Raw genomic sequence first — 19,795 nt, 5'->3', positions numbered from 1 at the left:
GGTAAAGTTTTGGTGTTTTTATGACAAAAAAGAATATTATTTTCTTACAATAGTTCGGTACAAGTCCAATCTGCACTCGCGGATTCGAGTTATTCTTTTTGTGGAGTTATTTATTTCAATTAGTTATTGGTATACAAATAACATTAATAGGGTTTTTAGATAGATCTTCTTATCAGAATCAGTTTCTCGCGTTAAAAATGTGTTCAATTAATAACTTAATAAAGCAAAAATAAGACAAAACTTGTTTAATGGGACTGAAGTTAATGTTTGATATATGGATATGTACTTTAAAGAAGAAGATAAGAGCTACTGTGGTTAAAAATTCTGGGATACATTAAAACTTAAACCTACATGGGTAATATTCATTTGAAAGATTTTTTAGTTATTGCGTCAATTCTGTTGGAGAAATTGGTTAAAAACTTGAGAATACCAGGCGGAATTTTTGTATGGGGACTATACTGAACGAGTTCTGATATGGTTCATTTCAATTCTAAACATCCAAAGACTAATTTATTATAATCTGTTCCAAATTTCAAAGTTATATCTAAAATATTGTAAACTCTCTCTATTGAAATTATATACTTTGTGTCAATATTTCATATTAAATTAACAAAAACCCCTTTAAAATAGCTTTATGTAACGCTACACAACATTTTTTAATTTCATAATTTTTTGTCAAGGTGTGCCCCCCCCCCGAAATAAAATCCTGCGTACGTCCCTGATCTCTACGGACATAGATCAGGTTTGAATGTGGAGTATATATCGAGTACCTCCCACACAAAATTTGGAAAAAGTGCGTTTTGAGGCCTGTCCTCGGATCGTTTGCTTCTTTAACAACATTTTTCTGAAAAATGGTCCGAAAGCTGTAAAACAAACCCCTAGGCGTCATGTGAAGCGGCTGGAGCGCACGATAACTCTCGAACGGATTAGCCGAATCAGTTCAAACTTTGCGCTTGGAATTCCTTTGATATTTTGTAACAACTTGTATTCGCTTTCACATTACGACGGTACATGTTGTTTTTTCGGGGGCACGTCCTTACTTCTTGAGGTAATGGTCCAAATGGAGAAACCGAATGGAGAAACCGATTTGGTCCAAACATTGTAAAGAGAAGTATAGTGTGGTACTTCTTTTCTTTAAGTCTGAGGCTGAGGGTATTTCTCTGTCTGCAAAGCCGACTGATACTTTTTTACTTGTTTCCATAGGCAGGTTAAGTTCGAAGATGGGCTATATCGGCCCATTTTTTGGTATAGCCCCCATATAACGGAACCTCCCGATTTTCGGTATTTTGAGGGTTTTAGCTACAATTTTAAACAGAATAAGCTGTAATTTGACATTTAAGGTTCTTAGGGGTCACAATACTACTCCATCAAAAACTGTCAACATAGGTTCATGTTTCGATATAGCCCCCATATAACGATACCTTCCCATTTTCGGTATTTTTAGGGTTTTAGCAACAATTTTTAACAGAATTAACTATAATTAGACAGAAACCTTACTATGGGTCATATCACTACTCCACCAAAAACTGTCAACATTGGTCCATGTTTAGGTATACCCCCCATATAACGGTACCTCCCGATCTTATGTGTTTTGAGGGTTTTAGCTACAACTAACTAGCTGTAATTTGACATTAAACGTTCTTATGGGACACAATATGACTCCCCCAAAAGCTGTCAACATAGGTTAATGTTTAGGTATATCCCCCATATAATAGTACCTCCCGATATCGATAGCTGCAGTTTTTAAGCAAACTAGCTGTAATTTTACATATATGGTCTTTAATAAAACGTTATAAATATCTTTATTTACTAAAACAATATCACTACACTAATTTTAACACTTAGTCTGCATTGCATTAATGACACAAAAATGGTTGGTCGATGATGCTTGAACAATGTAAGTACCGCAGCGGGTTGATGACATGGAAGTTGGGGCTTATCACAATTTAAAATGGCAGTAACGGCCCGATGACGTCGAGTTGTGATGGAGGCAGCTTCAACAAAGCAGCGAACCGATGACAACGAGTTCTGTTGGCGACGGAGTTATAAAAATGCTACCCGATGAATATAACGGTGAATGGCGATGGTGGCAGCTTTGACACAGCAGCGGCCCGATGAGTATAACGACGAATGGTGATGGCGGCAGATTTGACACAGGAGCGGCCCGATGAGTATAACAACATTTCAGGTTCTAAGGGGTCACAACACATCTTCACCAAAAATTGCCATCATAGGTTTATGCTTAGGTGTAGTCCCATATAAAGGTACCTCCCGATTTTCGGTTTTTGGACGGTTTTGCCTTCACTTTTTGACTGAACTAGCCCTAATTTAGTATTCGATGTTCCCTGCAGTCACGAAACTTCTCCACAGAAAATAGTGAACGTAGATCTATATTTTGGTATAGCCCCATATAACAGTATAGTATTTAGCTACATTTATTGACGGAACTACCTGTAATTATGGCATGTTTGGTTTCCTGCAGTCACAAAACTTTTGCACCAAACATTTTTAACATAGGTCAACGCGTTGATGTAGCCCCCATATAAAGGTATCACTTGAGCGAACACATTTTTTTAGATTAGATTAGAAAATTTAGGCATCTGCGTTATCCGTTGTCGAAAAATGTTTGAATCTACAATTTTGAACAGGAATGGAAACTAATTATTCCATTTTAGTTAAGAATATTTTATGGTGGAGGGTATAAAAAATTCGACCCGGCCGAACTTAACGACTTTTTAATTGTTTTTCTTCATTTTTTAGAGGTGATGCATGAAAGTAATGTGAAACTTTATTCTATGTGCAAAGTGTCAAAAGAAGGAAAGTTCTACACAAAATTTCACTATGAGTTTTAGAATCTATATATAAAAGAGCTTAGTGAGTGAGTGACTGACATATCATCGCCCAGACGAAACCGCTGAAGCTAGAAAGCTGAAATTTTGACTGTGGGTTGCTGTCGGTGTGTAGAGGTGAGATAAGGCTGGGTTTTTGGAAATTCGACCTAGAAGAGTACGAAAAGTACTAAAAGGTACTAAATATGGTACCCTTTGTATGAGGCAAACCGGAAGAGCTAGAATTCTGAAATTTGGAATGAGGGTAACTGATGGAGAGTTAGAAAGATGTACCAAATGCACGAAAAGTACTAAAAGTTACCAAATTTAATACCAATTGTATACTTTGAACAGATTTAGATAGAAACTTGGAATTTGGTATGGAAATGACGGCTGGAAAGTGGTGTTTATAAAAGGAAATGGTTTAGGATATTCGTACTCATGTGTACGAAAAGTACTAAATGGTACTAAATTTAGTACAATTTGGATTTGGGTGAACGGATAGCGCTGGAAGCATGAAATTTGGAGTTACGATTACTGTTGGAGTATAGGATTGAGGTAGTTTTGGAAATTCGTATTTATGTGTAAGAAAAGTACTAAACGTTACTAAATTTGGTACAATTTGGATTTGGGTGAAAGGATAGAGCTGGAAATATGAAAGTTGGAATTGAAATCACTATTGAAGTGTAGGATTGATATATGGGGATAGTTTTGGAAATTCGTATTTATGTGTAAGAAAAGTACTAAACGGTACTAAATTTGGTACAATTTGGATTTGGGTGAAAGGATAGAGCTGGAAATATGAAAGTTGGAATTGAAATTACTATTGAAGTGTAGGATTGATATATGGGGATAGTTTTGGAAATTCGTACTTATTTGTACGAAAAGTACTAAATTTGGTACAATTTGGATTTGGTAGCATGGATAGTGCTGCAATGATGAAATTTGGAAATAAGATTACTGTTAGAGAATAGGACTAAGGTAGTTTTAGAAATTCGTACTTTTGTGCACGAAAGGTATTAAATGTTACTAAATTTGATACAGTTTGGATTTGTGATGACGGATAGAGCTGGAATCCTGAAATTTGGAGTTATGTTTACTATTGTAGTATAGGATTGAAGTAGTTTTGGAAATTCGTATTTATGTGTATGAAAAGTTCTAAATGGTACTATATTTGATATAATTTGGATTTGGGAGAACGGATAGAGCTGGAATCCTGAAATTTGGAGTTATGATTACTGTTGGAATAGTGAATTGAAAATAGTGGAGTGGAAACTGTTAAATTTTAGATAAGGTCCAGGGTTTGAAAAGTTGTATTATATATTGTACCATTGGTTTTATGTGAACGCGAACTAACTGACTGAAATTAAGTAACTAAATTAGAGATATGTGACATTTTTTTACAATAAGATTTGTATCCCTTAATTGAAATACCTTGATTGAATTGATGGCTGTTGACGTTTTGTGGTAGACCGGTAGGTAGACCGATTTTTTGAAAATTCGGGCTAAAGGGGTACCCGGAGTACTTAAATGAAATTAAGTATCAATTAACAACAACATTTTCATACCTCACCATTCCATATGAAATATTGTTTATTCCTTTCCACATACGAAGTAGCGGGCATTTTGCTAGTAAACCATATATCTAGCTATAATATTTTATTTATAATATTTTCAAAATAGTCAGGCTTAATCCCATAGACGTTGTTTTAATATTTTATTAAAACAACTTTAATTTATTAGTGGGAAAAAATTGGCGATGTTTACCAAGGGGTAAGGCAGGGAAGACTATAGTTTCAGATCTCGCCACAGATCTTCACAAGTTCCCTTGTTTCTTGTTTTCCAACTCGAGCAACTTCACTTGCAAACAAAACCAAATCTTTCCCACTGCTATGCGTTCGTTGAGTCTCAACGAAAAAGACATAACTAATTTGTTGGTATTGCCTATTAGCAACAATAAACCGCACATTTGACGGTGCCCGGTCTCACAATTAGGAGGATTGTCGTTTTTTATTTGGGATGACGACTTCTATTTTGCTTTTCAAAATAGTCAGGCTTAATCCCACAATCGCTGTTTTAATATTTTATTAAAACAACTTTAATTTATTAGTGGGAAAAAAATGTTTTTCAAAAAGAAACTTTTTATTCCCACTAATAAATTAAAGTTGTTTTAATAAAATATTAAAACAGCGATTGTGGGATTAAGCCTGACTAATTGTCTAAAACACATTTCGTCCAAACATACTTTGGGTCTAAAACCATTATTTCGGTTAGGCACATTTTGCCCGTATGAAAATGTATATACCCGTTCTAGCCTAAAGGCTGAGGGTATAAAAAGTAATAATTGAAGAGGGTTCCAGAAATATTTTGATAATTTTGGTTTTAGACCCAATTTTTCTTCCGTTCTTTTTGGAAAATGAATCTACTTACTTTCGTCTCCATATTTGAGTTTTGCCCTCTAAATTTTTCTTAGTGCGATTTTATAACCCACAAATTATCACAAAATACTGCACACTCATCTCTTTTAATAAATCTCAGATTTGACACTTTCTCGTCTAACGGTAAATGCGTATTTGGAATAAACAATTTATGTTATTGTTGTTTTGGAGTGTTTTCCTCCAAATTATGAAGAAAAAAAAACAGTAAGGAAGGGATCAAAGTCGGGCGGGGCCGACTATATAATACCCTACACCACTGTGAATATGTAAAATATATATGGGAGCTAAATCCAAATCAGAACAGATTTTGAAATAATTTTTCACATTTATTTGTAGACCAAATTCCGTCACATAGTCCAAATTTCATAAAAATTTGACATATATAGCGTGTTTCGTGCATCAAATACCTCAAATCGGTCGAAAATATATATGGGAGCTATATCCAAATCTGAACCGATTTCGATATGATTTGCCACAGTTATTTCTAGGCCAAATCCCGGCAAATTTTCGTACATATATAGCGCGTTTTGTGCTCTAAATGCCTTAAATCGGTCGAAATATATATGGGGGCTATATCCAAATCTAAACCGATTTCTATATAATATGGCACACTTATTTCTAGACCGAATCCCGGCACACATTCCAAATTTAATTGAAATCGGACATATATAGCGTGTTTCGTGCACCAAATTCCTAAAATCGGGCGAAAATATATATTTGGGGCTATATCCAAATCTGAACAATTTTTTACCAAAATAAATAGCGTTCGTCCTTTGGAAAAAAAAACTATCTTCCCCAATTTTCATGCGAATCGGACAATAAATGCGACCTGTACTTTGTTTACAAAAATACATGAACAGACGGACAGACAGAAGGACATGCGTAAATCGACTCAGAAAGTGATTCTATGTATATCCCTAAAAGGAACTATGGGTCTATCTCGTTTCCTTTTGCATGTTACAAACTAATGCACAAAGACATAATACCCCTTACCACAAGGTGGTGTAGGGTATGAAAACAGAAACGGACAAAGAAAAAAAAATTGCCATTTGATAAAAAAATTCAAAGATTCAATCAAAAATTTATCGATTTTCCGGCGATAAAAAAAAATTGTCATATTGACAAAATTCGATAAAATTATTTGATCACAACGTAAAAATACAACTGATAAAATATTTCACATATTGACAAAAATATTTATCAAAATATTCCACATATTCCATTTTATCATGTCAATATAAAAAATCGATAAATATTTTAGTCAATATGTGAAATATTTTATTAGTTGTTTTTTTACTATGTGATCAAATAATTTTATCGAATTTCGTCAATATGATAATTTTTTTATCGCCGTATTTTTTTTCTGTGAAGAATGTCAAAAAATTTACTTTTGGGCAAAGAATTCCAATTTGCGACCAATGTGCAATGGGAAGGTTAAGAATTCGTCTTCCGAATATAATTTATGTGGGCGGAAGAATGTATCTTCCCGGAATAACGATATAAGATGTATATTAATTTGTTTATTTAACCCGCAAACTATTATCTGATCATGTTAAATTGTGAGCTTCTTCTCTATTGTAAACCCAAAACTAACCTAAGATTTCGCGCAGATCGGGCTATTATTGTGGTCTACAGAACAGCTACAAAACTGGGTAACATTTTTGTTTTTGCTCCATTTCTCCCCCTAAATATTTCACGATCATTGCAAAAAACAATATGGGTCAATTATCGTCTGAAGCTGACCTCCATACAAAATGTCCTTACAACAATGGTGGGCAAATTGCGAGAGACTCATGTATTTTTTACACTTTTGTGTATGAAGCCGAGCATTTCTGTCCAACAGTGCCTTACAATTGGTACGTAATTGCGGCCTGGAGTTTGATTACAAGTTTTAATGGACCGACGGACGGACATACATCTCAAAATCACTTAATCTCGTCGAAATATGAATTTTTGTTTTTGTCGAATATTTCGCGGTGTTAAATGCATTTTTCGGAAAGACAAACTTATAATACCCTTTCCACTTTGTGGTGTAGGGTATAAGTAACTTTTTCGCTTGCTTTGAGGACAATTATCAAGCAGACGAATAAGATTTTCCTTCTTATAAATTCGGGGTGTTCCCAGTTTAACAACAACAAATCATTGAGGGACTGCCTTGATATGATATGTTATATGTTTCAATCTTTATTATAAGAAACTTCGAAGAAGCCTACCAACCAACCAACATTTGCCCTCTCATGACCCATTCAATATCATGTTTCTTGCAGAATTCACCTATATATTTGTTTTCTATTTCATTTTTATGCGGTTTTAACCTTTGCCCATAAATAGTTGCAAGCTAAGCATTTAATAAAAATAGCAAACGATTGGAAATCTAATCATAAAAATACACACACACAAACATTGCCTTGTGGTCCAACGGACAGACAAATGATGAGTAAGCACATGTTGTAAATGTTTTAACACACGTCTGGATCAGTTGAAAGAGAGATTAGTGAAAGTTTTTTGTTTATCACAAATGATGGGCATACACGATAAATAAACAAAATATTAATCTCAAAAAAATATTTGAAAATTCCAACGTATTGCGATTAACAAACACTAAAATTGCACTTACCTTCATCATTGTAGGAACGACCTTCACGTGGTATTTCATTATCTTCTTCTTCCATTGAATCTTTGGCGGCTGATGCTTGTGTGGTGTACGAAGGCGGCGAAGTCTCACCACCATCTATATCCTCATCCACTTCAGCCTGTTCATCATAGACATTATCATTGCGATAGAACTTCAAACGTTGTGTCACGTTCACATCTTGGGCATCCAATACCTCGTTAAGATAAACGTAGACATTCTTTTGGAAACACGAAAATGTTGGCCGTTGATAACACTCTTGAATGATCCCGGACACAAGATTATTGTCATGGGTAAAACGGTTGTCAAAACGCAAAAATATCGAATCATCAGCATTGAATTTGCTCTTGAATTTCCTATTCGCATATCCGGAGCTGCCATTTCTTAACCAGTCAGACGTGCTGTCATTTATGGCCACAATCGAAGGTAAAGATTTCAAGGAATCAATTGTAGTGGGTATTTCGTTGGCTTGTGGTAGTGGTGTTGTCCCAGTATGTGTATCACCAGCAATGATGCCATAAATGTCAGATGAGTTTGCATCTCGAATATGTTGATCCGCTTTGACTAGTGGCACAGCTTGTTCTAAAAATAAGGCAACAATAAAAACTAAACCGAACAATAGCCACCGTTGTTGCTGCTGGTGACTAAATTGCCGTAATAGTCTATGCCGTTGTTGACAATGGTGTTGTGATGAAGAAGGCGGACACTGGTTGTGCTGTTGTGTAAAGTGCCGGTGCTGCCGTTTGTTGTTTTTACTATTTTTAAACGTTTCATGTTGTGATTCAATTGCCTGCAAACCGCTTAGACATACTGCTGCAGTACTGCTGTGACTACTATTTTCGCTTATTGTCCCACTGAGCTTATTTTCTTTGCAACAACTTTGGCCATCAGCCTCATTCGCCATCAATAATAAATGATTTAATATTTCTTTGGATTTTGGCAAAACCTGGTTTTGTCGTCGTTCAGACATTGTTGTCATCTTTAAAGACTTTCTATTCGTTCGATAATGGTATTGTTCTGAATTAGTTTCATTTATAAATTGATTGCTTTTTAATATTTTTTGTTTTAAGGCCATTTCATTCATTTATTTGTTTTCAACAAAACACATTTTTTGCTTCTTCTTCTTCTTCTTCTTTTTATTTAATCAATAGGATTTTACTCTGAAATGAAAAAAAAGAAAGAAAATTTATTTGCTATTATTGAGTATATTGTGGAAGATTCATATTATCTAGCGGAAGATTTAAATTTGCACACAAAATCTAAACGGCTTCTCGTAGTCTTCTTTGGCTTTTGTTTTCACTCGTTTTTATGTTTTCGTTTATTTATTGATCAATATTGGATTTTCACATGTCGTCATGAAATGTTTAAGAAAAGAAAAACGAGACGTATTGACGCTGCAATCAAAGAAAGTGAAATGGATTTTTTATGCTTTAAATTTGTTATTGCGAAGTTGTTGTTATTGGAAGAGAAGTGCATGCATTTTAAATTAGCAAAGACTTGTGCGGAGTTTAAAAGTGTATATTGTGAGTGGAAATCCCGACATCAAAAAATGAAGGCGCACAGAAATCATCATTTAATAGTAAGTCCTTTAGTAAGCATTTTTTGGTAAGAAAACATGAAAAGAAAATTAAAGTTTAAACCAGTAAAAAAGTATCAGTCGGCTTTGCTGACAGATATGTATCCTCAGCCTCTGTGGATTGAAATCCTTTTTTTCCAAAAAAAAAAAAAAAAACGGTGAACTTTTCGCGCTGCGAAAGGCGCTTGAGTTAGCTGTGGAGGAAGGTTACTACAAAGTTGTTATCTTCACCGACAGCCTTGCGGCCTGTAAGGCTCTTGGCGCTGCTGATTCGGACAACTGTCTGGTAGCAGATTTTCACAACATTTTACAGGAATCCTTGATCAACTTGTGTCATGTGGTTTGGGCTCCAGGCCACAGAGGTATTCAAATAAATGAAGAAGCTGACTATTTGGCGAAACAGGCAGCTGAAGTTGGTGCACCAGTTGATGCTGACCTTACTCCGGGGGAAGCGTTGCTAGCAATCAAAAATACAGTTATGGCCTGCTGAAATGAAGAATTTATTGAGCTGTCCCAGGCAAAGGGTAGACATTTCTTTCAAATCTATGAGGATGTCTATGAAAAACCCTGGTTCAACAAAGGAAACTTTTACCCCATGGAAGTGAAACTTATTAATAGGCTTATGATTGGACATGCCTATGATAAAGCCTACTTACATCGTATTGGATCCGCCAACTCTGACAGATGTGAGGTATGCAATACTCTTGAAAATGCCCAGCATGTGATATTTGACTGTCAAAAATTTTCATCTACTCGAGACTCTTTTCCAACCCTCTTTTCCAGATACCATGAGCTTATTCCTCTTCTTAAAACAAAAGATATTGATACTTTCAGACTCCTCCTTGATTTTATCAAGGAGGCGAAGATCTCACTATAATCCCACTCATACACTTTTCAATCTGTGATATTAAATTTAAGTTTTTCATTAACCCCACACAATACTAATTTACACTCTCCTACCCCCTTCCCCAATTTGGCCTTTATTTTGTTTATTCCAACAGACGTTTATGGTGCCAGCACACTTCGTAACTTGGTCTCTGCTTGACTTGGGATGATGTCCTATCGTTTTGCTGTAAAGGCTGTCATATTGTTCCTGAATTTTGTATGCTGTTTTTTTCAACTTTTGTTTTGCCCATACGACGATTTATACACACATAAGTTTGATCTCAACCAGGTCTTCGTGAGTCCGTTTTTGTTTGTATTTTTGCATGTATTATATTGTCTATCATACATATGATGTTCTAACTCGACACTGTGCTGTATGGATATGCAGCTTTCGTTTGTTTTTTACTCAACAGTATTTGGTGTCAACTCTGCGTTTGTATCATTTCATCACTGGAGTTTTAACCTGGCGTTTTGTATCCTGAGGATCGCCAAATCAATCTCTCTCTGCGGAAGTGGAGGATCGTTTCATAGCACAAAAAAAAACCTATGTATTTAGGGGGTTTTCAAAATTATGGACGTATGAACCGACAAAAGTATGGATAGGATTAAAGCTCAAAAATTTGCGGGGATATCGATAGATAGAGCTTTTTTATCACACTAGCCTACGAAAAACATAATGTCGCTGTAAACTGTAAACCTTCGGTAAAAATGTCCAAAGGATCCTCGAACAGACCCTTAACCACACAAATATGTTGAACATTTGTGTGGGTGGACCACAAGGACTGGACAGATAGGGCCCAAATTTTGACATTAACTAAGTTTCGACAATATTTAGAGATCCAAAGTTTGGACCAAAGTTTGAGAAATCGCGCTTACCATTTTAGCGAATATTTTCGAACTTTTGGTGGGGGACGTACCGGAAGGAGTGGACCAAAAGCACCATACTGGGTTTTGTACAACTTTCGGGCTGTTTTCTCAAGAAGTATGGACTTGCCCCTGAAAAAACTATTACTGTCGTAATTGAGGCAGTGAATGAAGTTGCTTCAACAAAAACTAAAGTGATTCGAGAGCATGTCTTAAAGTGAATTTATCCAAAATTTTGTGTGGTGGGAGCCGAAGGAGTGGACATCTGGTAGATATATTAGGATCTGTAAAGAATGGACTAAATCGGTCAATCCCATCAAGGGTTATCGTGCGCACAATTTTTCCGAACATTTTGGGGGAGGTACCTGAAGGAGTGGATCTTCAAACTTAAACTAAGTTTGCACAAAATATTACGAAGGCCACAGTTTGGACCGAATTGGCAGATCCGTTAGAGTATTATCTTGCGCTTCAACCACTACACACGGTGTCATAGGGTTTTTTTTGTACTTTTCAGGCTAATTTCTCAAAAAGTATGGACTTGCCCCTGATGAAACTTATACCGTCATATGGGGGGCAGTGAATACAAGTAGCTACAACAAAAATCAAAGCGATTCGAGAGCAGGTCCTAAACTGAACTTTTCCGAAATTTTGTGTGGGAAGTACCCGAAGGAGTGGACATATTGAGTCCATATTGGAACAATATCTAAGTCTGATAGAAATTTCACGATGTGCAAAGTATGGACCAAATCGGTTTATTCCTTCAAGAGCTATCATGCGCACAAATTTTCCGAACATTTTGTGGGGGAGGTACCGGAAGGATATAACCCATCTTCGAACTTAAACTAAGTTTGGACAAAATATTACGAAAGCCAAATTTTGGACCAAATCGGTTGATCCGTTCGAGAGTTATCGTGCGTTCCAGCCAGACAGACAGACGGACGGACATGGCTAAATCAACTTAAAATTGTCTGAAACACATTTCGTCCAAACATACTTGGGGTCTAAAACCATTATTTCGATAAGGCACATTTTGCCCGTATGAAAGTGAATATACCCTCGTTAGCATAAATGTTATACCCTCACAAGTAAGAACGGCGGTACCTCGAAACGTGGACCTATACCTACGAATTTCAGTCGGAAAGGTTTTTACCTCCTACGTAGACTAAATACCTAATTTCAGCCATTTGAGGCCACAACCTTCAAAATAAGGGCTTCTATAAGAGCAATATGATGGCGTGGACCTATACCTAAAAACTTCAGGTGGAAAGTTTTGTACCCCCAACGAAGACTTTATACCAAATTTCAGTCATTTCGGTGGAATATTGATGCCACAACCATCAAAATATCGAAAATTTCGAGTTGCTGGTCTATGGGGCTATACGAAAGCGTTGACCTATACCGACAAATTTAGAGGGGAAAGTTGAATATCCCCACGAAGCCTAAATTCTAAAATTCAGACATGTCGATGGATTATTGTGTTCACAACCTTCAAAATACCGAAAATCGGGAGGTACCGTTCTATGGGGGCTATATAAAGGCGTGGACCTATACCGAAAAAAATCTCGGGGAAAGTTCTACACCCCCAACGAAGACCAAATTCCAAATTTCAGCCATTTCGGAGGAATATTGAGGCCGCAATCTTCAAAATACCGAAAATCAGGAGGTACCGTTCTATGGGTGCTATATGAAGCCGTGAATCTTTACCGACACAATTCTGGGGGAAAGTTGTATACACCCAACGAAGACTAAATACCAAATTTCAGCCATTTCGGTGTGATAATGAAGCTAAAACCTTCAAAATACCGAATATCGGGTGGTACCGTTCTATAGGGGCTATATCAAAACGTGGACCGATATAGCCCATTTGCAATACCAAACATCCTAGGAATAATAGAAACTTCTATACCAAATTACAAAGATCTATCTTAAAAATTAGGAGCTGTATCTTGATTTCAACAGACAGACGGACGGACATGTTTATATCGACTTAGAATTTTACACTTATCAAGAATATATGTATATACTTTATAGTGTCTCCGATGAATATTTCGATGTGCTACAATCGGAATGACAAATTTAACTATACCCTCCATATTATGGTGGAGGGTATAATGATATCAATCAGAAAGTAAACGTGGAAACCATGAGTTTTTACAGACAGGGTGCAATTTATGGACTGGCGAATTTACAGCCTACGGGAAAAACAATAAAGGTGGAAATATTACATAACAATACCTAAGGGTATTATAGCTGCCCGAAATGACATCTCTAATTGGGAAAGATAATATTATCAACAATCATGCTAAAATATCATTTCTTCAGCATCAGTAGTATATACGCCCATACCTCACATGTAGCCCGTATTGCAATTGTTAAGGTTTCAGACAGAGATATATCCTCAGCCTAAGACAGGAAAAGAGAACATTAACTGGAGTGTTAGACCTAAATACGAGTATACTGTAAACAGATCCCCAATTTTTGTAGGAGACGGAATATGTTTTAGAAGCTTCCAGCTTAATTTTCATACCCTCACCTTTATATGGAGGGTATATTAAGTTTGTTTTTCCCTTTGTAACGCATTGAAATAATTATTTGCGACCCTATAAAAGAGCAGGATAGAATTCTGAATCGATCTAGCCATGTACGTATGTTGTAATCACTCTAGCGTCCGCAATTATTGAGCTAGAACGCTATGTTTTTCTCCCGCTTGTCTTTTTTATAGGCAGGTCAAGTTCGAAGATGCGCTATATCGGCCAATGTTTTGGTATACCCCCTTTATAACGGTATCACCCGATTTTCTGTGTTTTTGAGAGTTTAGCTATACGGGCATGTTCTGAGACACACTTCACGTCTCAAGCATTTTGTTCACTCCATGTACGCTTATTTTTCGAGCACTTTATGGATAGACTAGGGTATACTCTTCTTTTAAAATACCCTAATGAATCTTAGCCCCAAGAAATTCGCAAAAATAGGAGTAAGTGGGGTGAACAAAATGCTTGAGGCGTGAAGTGAGAGGTGAAGTGTGTCTCATAACATACCCGATAGCTTTTAACCGAATTTAATTTTCCAGCAGAAATTCGTATCCGTCAGTTACTATGTAACACTGTGCAACACGAAAATTATTAACCATATTCTGACACCGCAGCGTGATAGAAGACCAAAAAAGAGAGGACACGTGTCTCGCCGTTTTTTCGTATGTAAAAAGGGTCATTTAGTCAGGACTATATCTTCCAAACCGTTAGGAATTTTGAATTCATCTTTGAGGCAAAGTTGTAGCTCTTGTCTTAAAGAACAAAAATTGTGAACTCATATAATCCATCAAATTTCATCGGCAAGGTCAAAATCACCATAGTCAAATTTCTTTTAAAATTTTTTCCGAAGTTTTGTTATACAGCTATTAAACCGATCAAATTTGAAGCAAACCACCAACTACAAAAATGTACCTCAGATCTCAATAAACATCTTTCTAGAATATACGAACTCTGTAGAAACAGATCTTAATAGTCAAAATAGCAAAACAATTTCGATTTTTATCCTCTTTTCTCGGCTTCTGCTCCATTTATACTAAACCGTTCAAAATTCAAGAAAACAATCAACCACAATAGTGTAGCAAAGGTATCAATAAACAACTTTCTGGAACATACGAAATGTCTATGAACGGTTCTTAATGGTAAAAATAGCAAAAATTTTTTTATAATATACATTTTTTATACTTTTTTCTCCGACTCTGGTCCAAAGATAAGCAAGCGCCCAAAAATTTGGATACAGTTAACTAAAAAAAAGTACATTTTTGTAATTGGTTGGTTTCTTCAAATTTGATCGGTTTGATAGCTGTATAACAAAACTTGAGACAAAATTTTAAAATAAATTTGACCATTGCGATTTTGACCTTGCAGATGAAGTTTGATGGATTATATGTGTTCACAACTTTTGTTCTTTAAGACAAGAGCTACAACTTTGCCTCTGAGATAAATTCATATTTCGTAACGGTTTGGAAGATATAGCCCTGACTAAATGGCCCTTTTTACATCAAAGCCTCAAACCTTTGGAGGCCTATAACCGCGAAAGTTGATGAGATAGGGAAAAACGGCGAGACTTGTGTCTTCTCGTTTTTTGTGTTCTATCACACTCTGGAGTCAGAATATGGTTAATAAAACATGACTCAAAAAATTACATACAGTGTAATCCATTACGAAGTAATGTATCAAGGTAAAAATACTTACTTCACTGCTTCCTTAGTAATGGGTACGGTGGCACAGAGCGTGTGTGTCCGACTACAAATCCTAGGGTTATGTGTTCAACACTCGCGTCGGTACGCAATTTTTTTGTTAAAAATATATAAAACAGTTGTTTGTAAGCGTTTAAACAACACGTCATGTTCGTACGTGTAGCACAGTGCGTAGTGTGTTCCGCTATAAATCAGAAATTCGCATAATCAAATCCAGCAGAGAGCAAAATAAAATAAAACAAGTGAGCAAAGGCTATGCTCGGAACGGGCCGACTGTGTGATACCCTGCACCACTGTGTGATACCCTGCACCACATTTCTTTTTGTGATATACTAAAGTTTTCACCTATCAGGCTTTTATACCAAATGACTTAAGGCGAACTGAACGAAAATACAGTCGGACCTCGATTATCCGTGATAGTCGGGACCGGAGGCATTACGGATAATTGATTTTCCCGGATAATGGAGGCAATGCTTTTTTGCAATTTTTGAACATATTTTTAAGTAAAAATTACATAATATTGTACAATAATATGAAAATCTGCTATTTTTATTAAATTTGTTACGGTAATCCACCAAATTTTAAACGGATACATAATAGCATCATTATCAGATTCATCTGAATTGGCTTTGCCCCATTTTTTTTGTGATACCATAAATACACAAATTGTGTAATACGGGAGAATTTCCAGTTTTCGTTTGTTTACCTTTTGTTTGCTTAATCAGATTAATTGGAAAGTGTGTTTTTACTCCCGGGCAATGAAGTTTATAACGAAAAATAGAGGAAATGGAAAAAAGTCCAACATTTCTTTTCTATCACGGATAATAGAGGTTCCCGGATAATCAATTCACGGATAATCGAGGTTCAACTGTAATTGATATTTAATTTTATATTTGACTACTATCGACATCTACTTGGTACCGATTGAAAGCTTTTCAGGTCTTCTTGATTAGCATTTTACATGTCTTTAATACACCAAATAGAAGCAGAGGTATTTGACATTAAAGTAAAAACTTCAACATATTAAAATTGTGATAGCTTAGCGGCTTTTGCAATAACTCTGATATTTAACCATAAATGTGACATTTTGAATTAATTTAAAGCTCAGATGGTTTAGTTTCATTATCAAACACTCTTCTTGGGATATCTCCGATAGAAGCAGAAATATCTGACATGGAAATAAAATTCCACAAATTGGAAATTTGGATATCCTAGTGTCTTTTTCAATATCACACGCATTTCAACAATTTTGGTAACGCAATTATGAACATTCTTAAGCTCCGAATGTCTTCATGGTTGAAATGCATCCAGCCAAAGCTGAGATGCTCATCATCCTCATCCATTGACGGGATTCCCTTTTGAAATACGATGTTCGCATAAGAATAAAAATTTTAATTTTTGTCCACATAAGTGTTTTGCTCATTCCGACTCTTGAATATTATCTGACCATCACCAAACACAATATGTATACTTCTTTCTCTCAGGGAGCCCTATTAAACACCAAAATTTCGTGGCGATCCGATCAAAATGGAAAAATGGGATGTATTAACTACTATTGCGATATCTCCGTTATTTGGCCACCTACGCCAACCTACTTTGCAGCATTGTAAAGATGGGATCTTCTACTTTCATAGTCAAGCTTTACTTTTGGAAGGTCCCCAACAAAAAATGAGATATTCGTCATTATAATTAAAATCGCAAAAATGAAAAGCTGGGTCTTATTTGCGACTAGTGCTATGTCTTCGTTATTTGACCACCTACGCCAATCGACTTTACATCGTTAGAAAGCACTATAGGCAATTTGGACAGGTTTTTAGGCAAAAAGTCGATTTTTTAATAACGCGAGTTTTCCAATTTGATTAGAAGACAGAACATGTTAAATTATATGGATGTGCAACTTGTTTTCAAAAATATTCAAAAGTCGCGGTATTATTCAATGTTTAAATCAAATTTTCGAAGACAAAATAAACAAACGTAGGGGATGGAAGATACCAAGGAACGGTCCTGATCGGCTTTAACATGGCAAAGCCCAGGATTTATCTTGGTCCCTCTTTCATCTCAAGTGGACAATGACCTCCCCGTGGTGTCACCTGGGGAACTGCCTTTAACACCCGTTAAAGGTAGTGAGCTAACATGTGCCGCGCGTTCACCCATAAGAACGTTAAAAACTTGGGTTTGGGCGTCGGGTTAGTAACCCTCCCCTAGAAAAAACATCCTACTATGAAAAAACGAAAGAAAAGAAAAACAAACCCCTCTAAAGTTGACGAACCCCGCAAACGTTTTAAGGACCATGATCTGCGAATCTGCACCTGGAATGTTCGCACTCTTTATAGAGAAGGTGCAGTCTTCGCATTGGCAGACGTACTTGAAAAGTACAAGGCCGATATTACTGCCATACAGGAAATACGATGGACTGGGAAAGGCGTCACAACAACACCTAAAGGTGACGCACTGTATTATAGCTGCCATGACGTAAAGCATGAGTTTGGTTGCGGATTCGTAGTTAGTCGGAGACTAAAACTTCTGGTATCCAGCTTCACCCCAGTGAATGAAAGACTTGCTGCAATTCGAATAAAAGCTAAATTCTTCAACATCAGCTTTATTTGTGCTCATGCTCCCACTGAAGAAAAGGACGAACAGACCAAAGATATATTTTACGAGCGCTTAGAAGAAACATATGACCGTTGCCCTGCCCATGACATTAAAATCATTCTAGGCGATTTTAATGCCAAAATTGGAAAGGAGAATATCTTTGGCCCAACAGTCGGGAAATTCAGTCTCCACAGTGAAACATCTGACAATGGTATGAGGCTGATAGACTTTGCAGCTGCAAAAAACATGGTAGTTAGCAGTACCAGATTTAATCATCTCGATATTCATAAGGGCACCTGGCTGTCTCCAGATCAAAGAACAAGTAATCCAGCGTGTTGAATGTACGATCGTTCCGAGGCGCAAACATTGATTCGGACCACTACCTTGTTGCAGCAAAGGTACGTACCCGTCTAAACGTTGAAAATAAAGCACGAACAGACTCAACGCGGAAGTTGGACATCGATAGGCTGCATACACAACAGATAGCCACAGCATATTCCACTCAACTAGCCCAATTGCTTAACGCGAGCACTCCTTGTCCCGATAACATAACAACACAATGGCAACATATTGCCCACTCCATGCAAACAGCCGCAAAATCCATACTTGGATTCCAGAGACCTCCACAAAGGAATTCATGGTATGACCAGGAGTGTCGTGCTGCTACCGAAGAGAAAAATGCGGCATATAGAGCTACTTTGCAATCAGTAGCAACGCGTAGCGGGCGAGAGAGATATCGGGAGAAAAGGAGAGAAGAGAAACGTCTTTTCCGCAAGAAAAAGAGGGAAATGGAAAAGCGGGAGTGTGAAAAAATCGAGATGTACAGGAGCCAGAATGAAGTCCGAAAATTCTACCAAAGAGTGAAACATCAAACAGATGGCTTTGGTACAGACACATCCTCCTGTAGAGACCAGCAAGGTAATCTGGTAACAGATACAGATAGCGTGCTCAGGATATGGAAAGAACATTTCTCCAATCTGCTGGTATCCAATAGTAGCGAAGACGATGATACCACAGATCCAATACCAGAAGATGGTATAGAATGTATACCGCCCGGCCAAGATGAGGTAAAAACAGCAATCAACCGGCTGAAGAATAATAAAGCAGCAGGAGCCGATGGCTTACCAGCCGAGCTGTTTAAAACCGGAGGCGACGCACTGATAAGGTGTATGCATCAGCTAGTTAGCACCATCTGGCAGGAAGAACGCGTACCCGACGATTGGAACCCGAGCATCCTATGTCCCGTCCACAAGAAAGGAGATAAGACTGTATGCTCAAACTATAGGGGCATAAGTCTTCTCCCTATTGCCTATAAGATAGTGTCAGGGATATTGTGCGAACGACTAAAGCCAATGGTCAACGAAATAATTGGACCATACCAATGTGGCTTTAGACCTGGCAAGTCCACCATTGACCAGATATTTACCCTGCGGCAAATCCTAGAGAAGACCCAAGAGATGCAGATCCACACCTACCACCTTTTTGTCGATTATAAAGCAGCCTTCGACAGCCCGCTACGTTCAAAGGTATTCCAAGCCATGTCTGAATTTGGTATCCCCCCAAAGCTCATTCGGCTTGTAAAATGACTCCAACTGACACAAGATATTCAGTTAAGATAGGGATGAACCTCTCCGAAGAGTTTTGTACCAAAAGAGGTTTCAGGCAAGGAGACGACGTTTCGTGTGATCTTTTCAATATCCTGCTAGAAAAGGTTATACGAGAGGCAAGCGTCAAAAGAAGTGGCACAATCTA

General features: G+C 37.0%; 1 protein-coding gene and 1 long non-coding RNA gene across 3 annotated transcripts in view; one reads left to right on the top strand and one right to left on the bottom strand.

Moving 5' to 3' along the window:
• Osi17 (DUF1676 domain-containing protein Osi17) overlaps positions 1–19,795 on the bottom strand; it is a 134,265-nt gene that overhangs the window by 36,733 nt on the left and 77,737 nt on the right. For both annotated transcript variants that reach the window (XM_073961139.1, XM_073961138.1), the window contains exon 2: positions 7,884–9,058. In XM_073961139.1, the coding sequence (XP_073817240.1) occupies positions 7,884–8,982 (1,099 nt within the window). In that variant the 5' untranslated portion in view covers positions 8,983–9,058. The remainder of the gene's footprint in view (positions 1–7,883; positions 9,059–19,795) is intronic.
• LOC141391266 (uncharacterized) lies at positions 10,480–10,856 on the top strand. The gene is made up of 2 exons (XR_012409606.1): positions 10,480–10,654; positions 10,748–10,856. It is a non-coding gene; the product is annotated as an uncharacterized lncRNA (long non-coding RNA).

The sequence above is a fragment of the Musca autumnalis genome, unplaced genomic scaffold, assembly GCF_047663935.1.
Source record: "Musca autumnalis isolate F117 unplaced genomic scaffold, ASM4766393v1 scaffold_1, whole genome shotgun sequence".
Classification (NCBI taxonomy): Eukaryota; Metazoa; Arthropoda; class Insecta; order Diptera; family Muscidae; genus Musca; species Musca autumnalis.
This window is presented reverse-complemented; position numbering and strand designations above follow the sequence as displayed.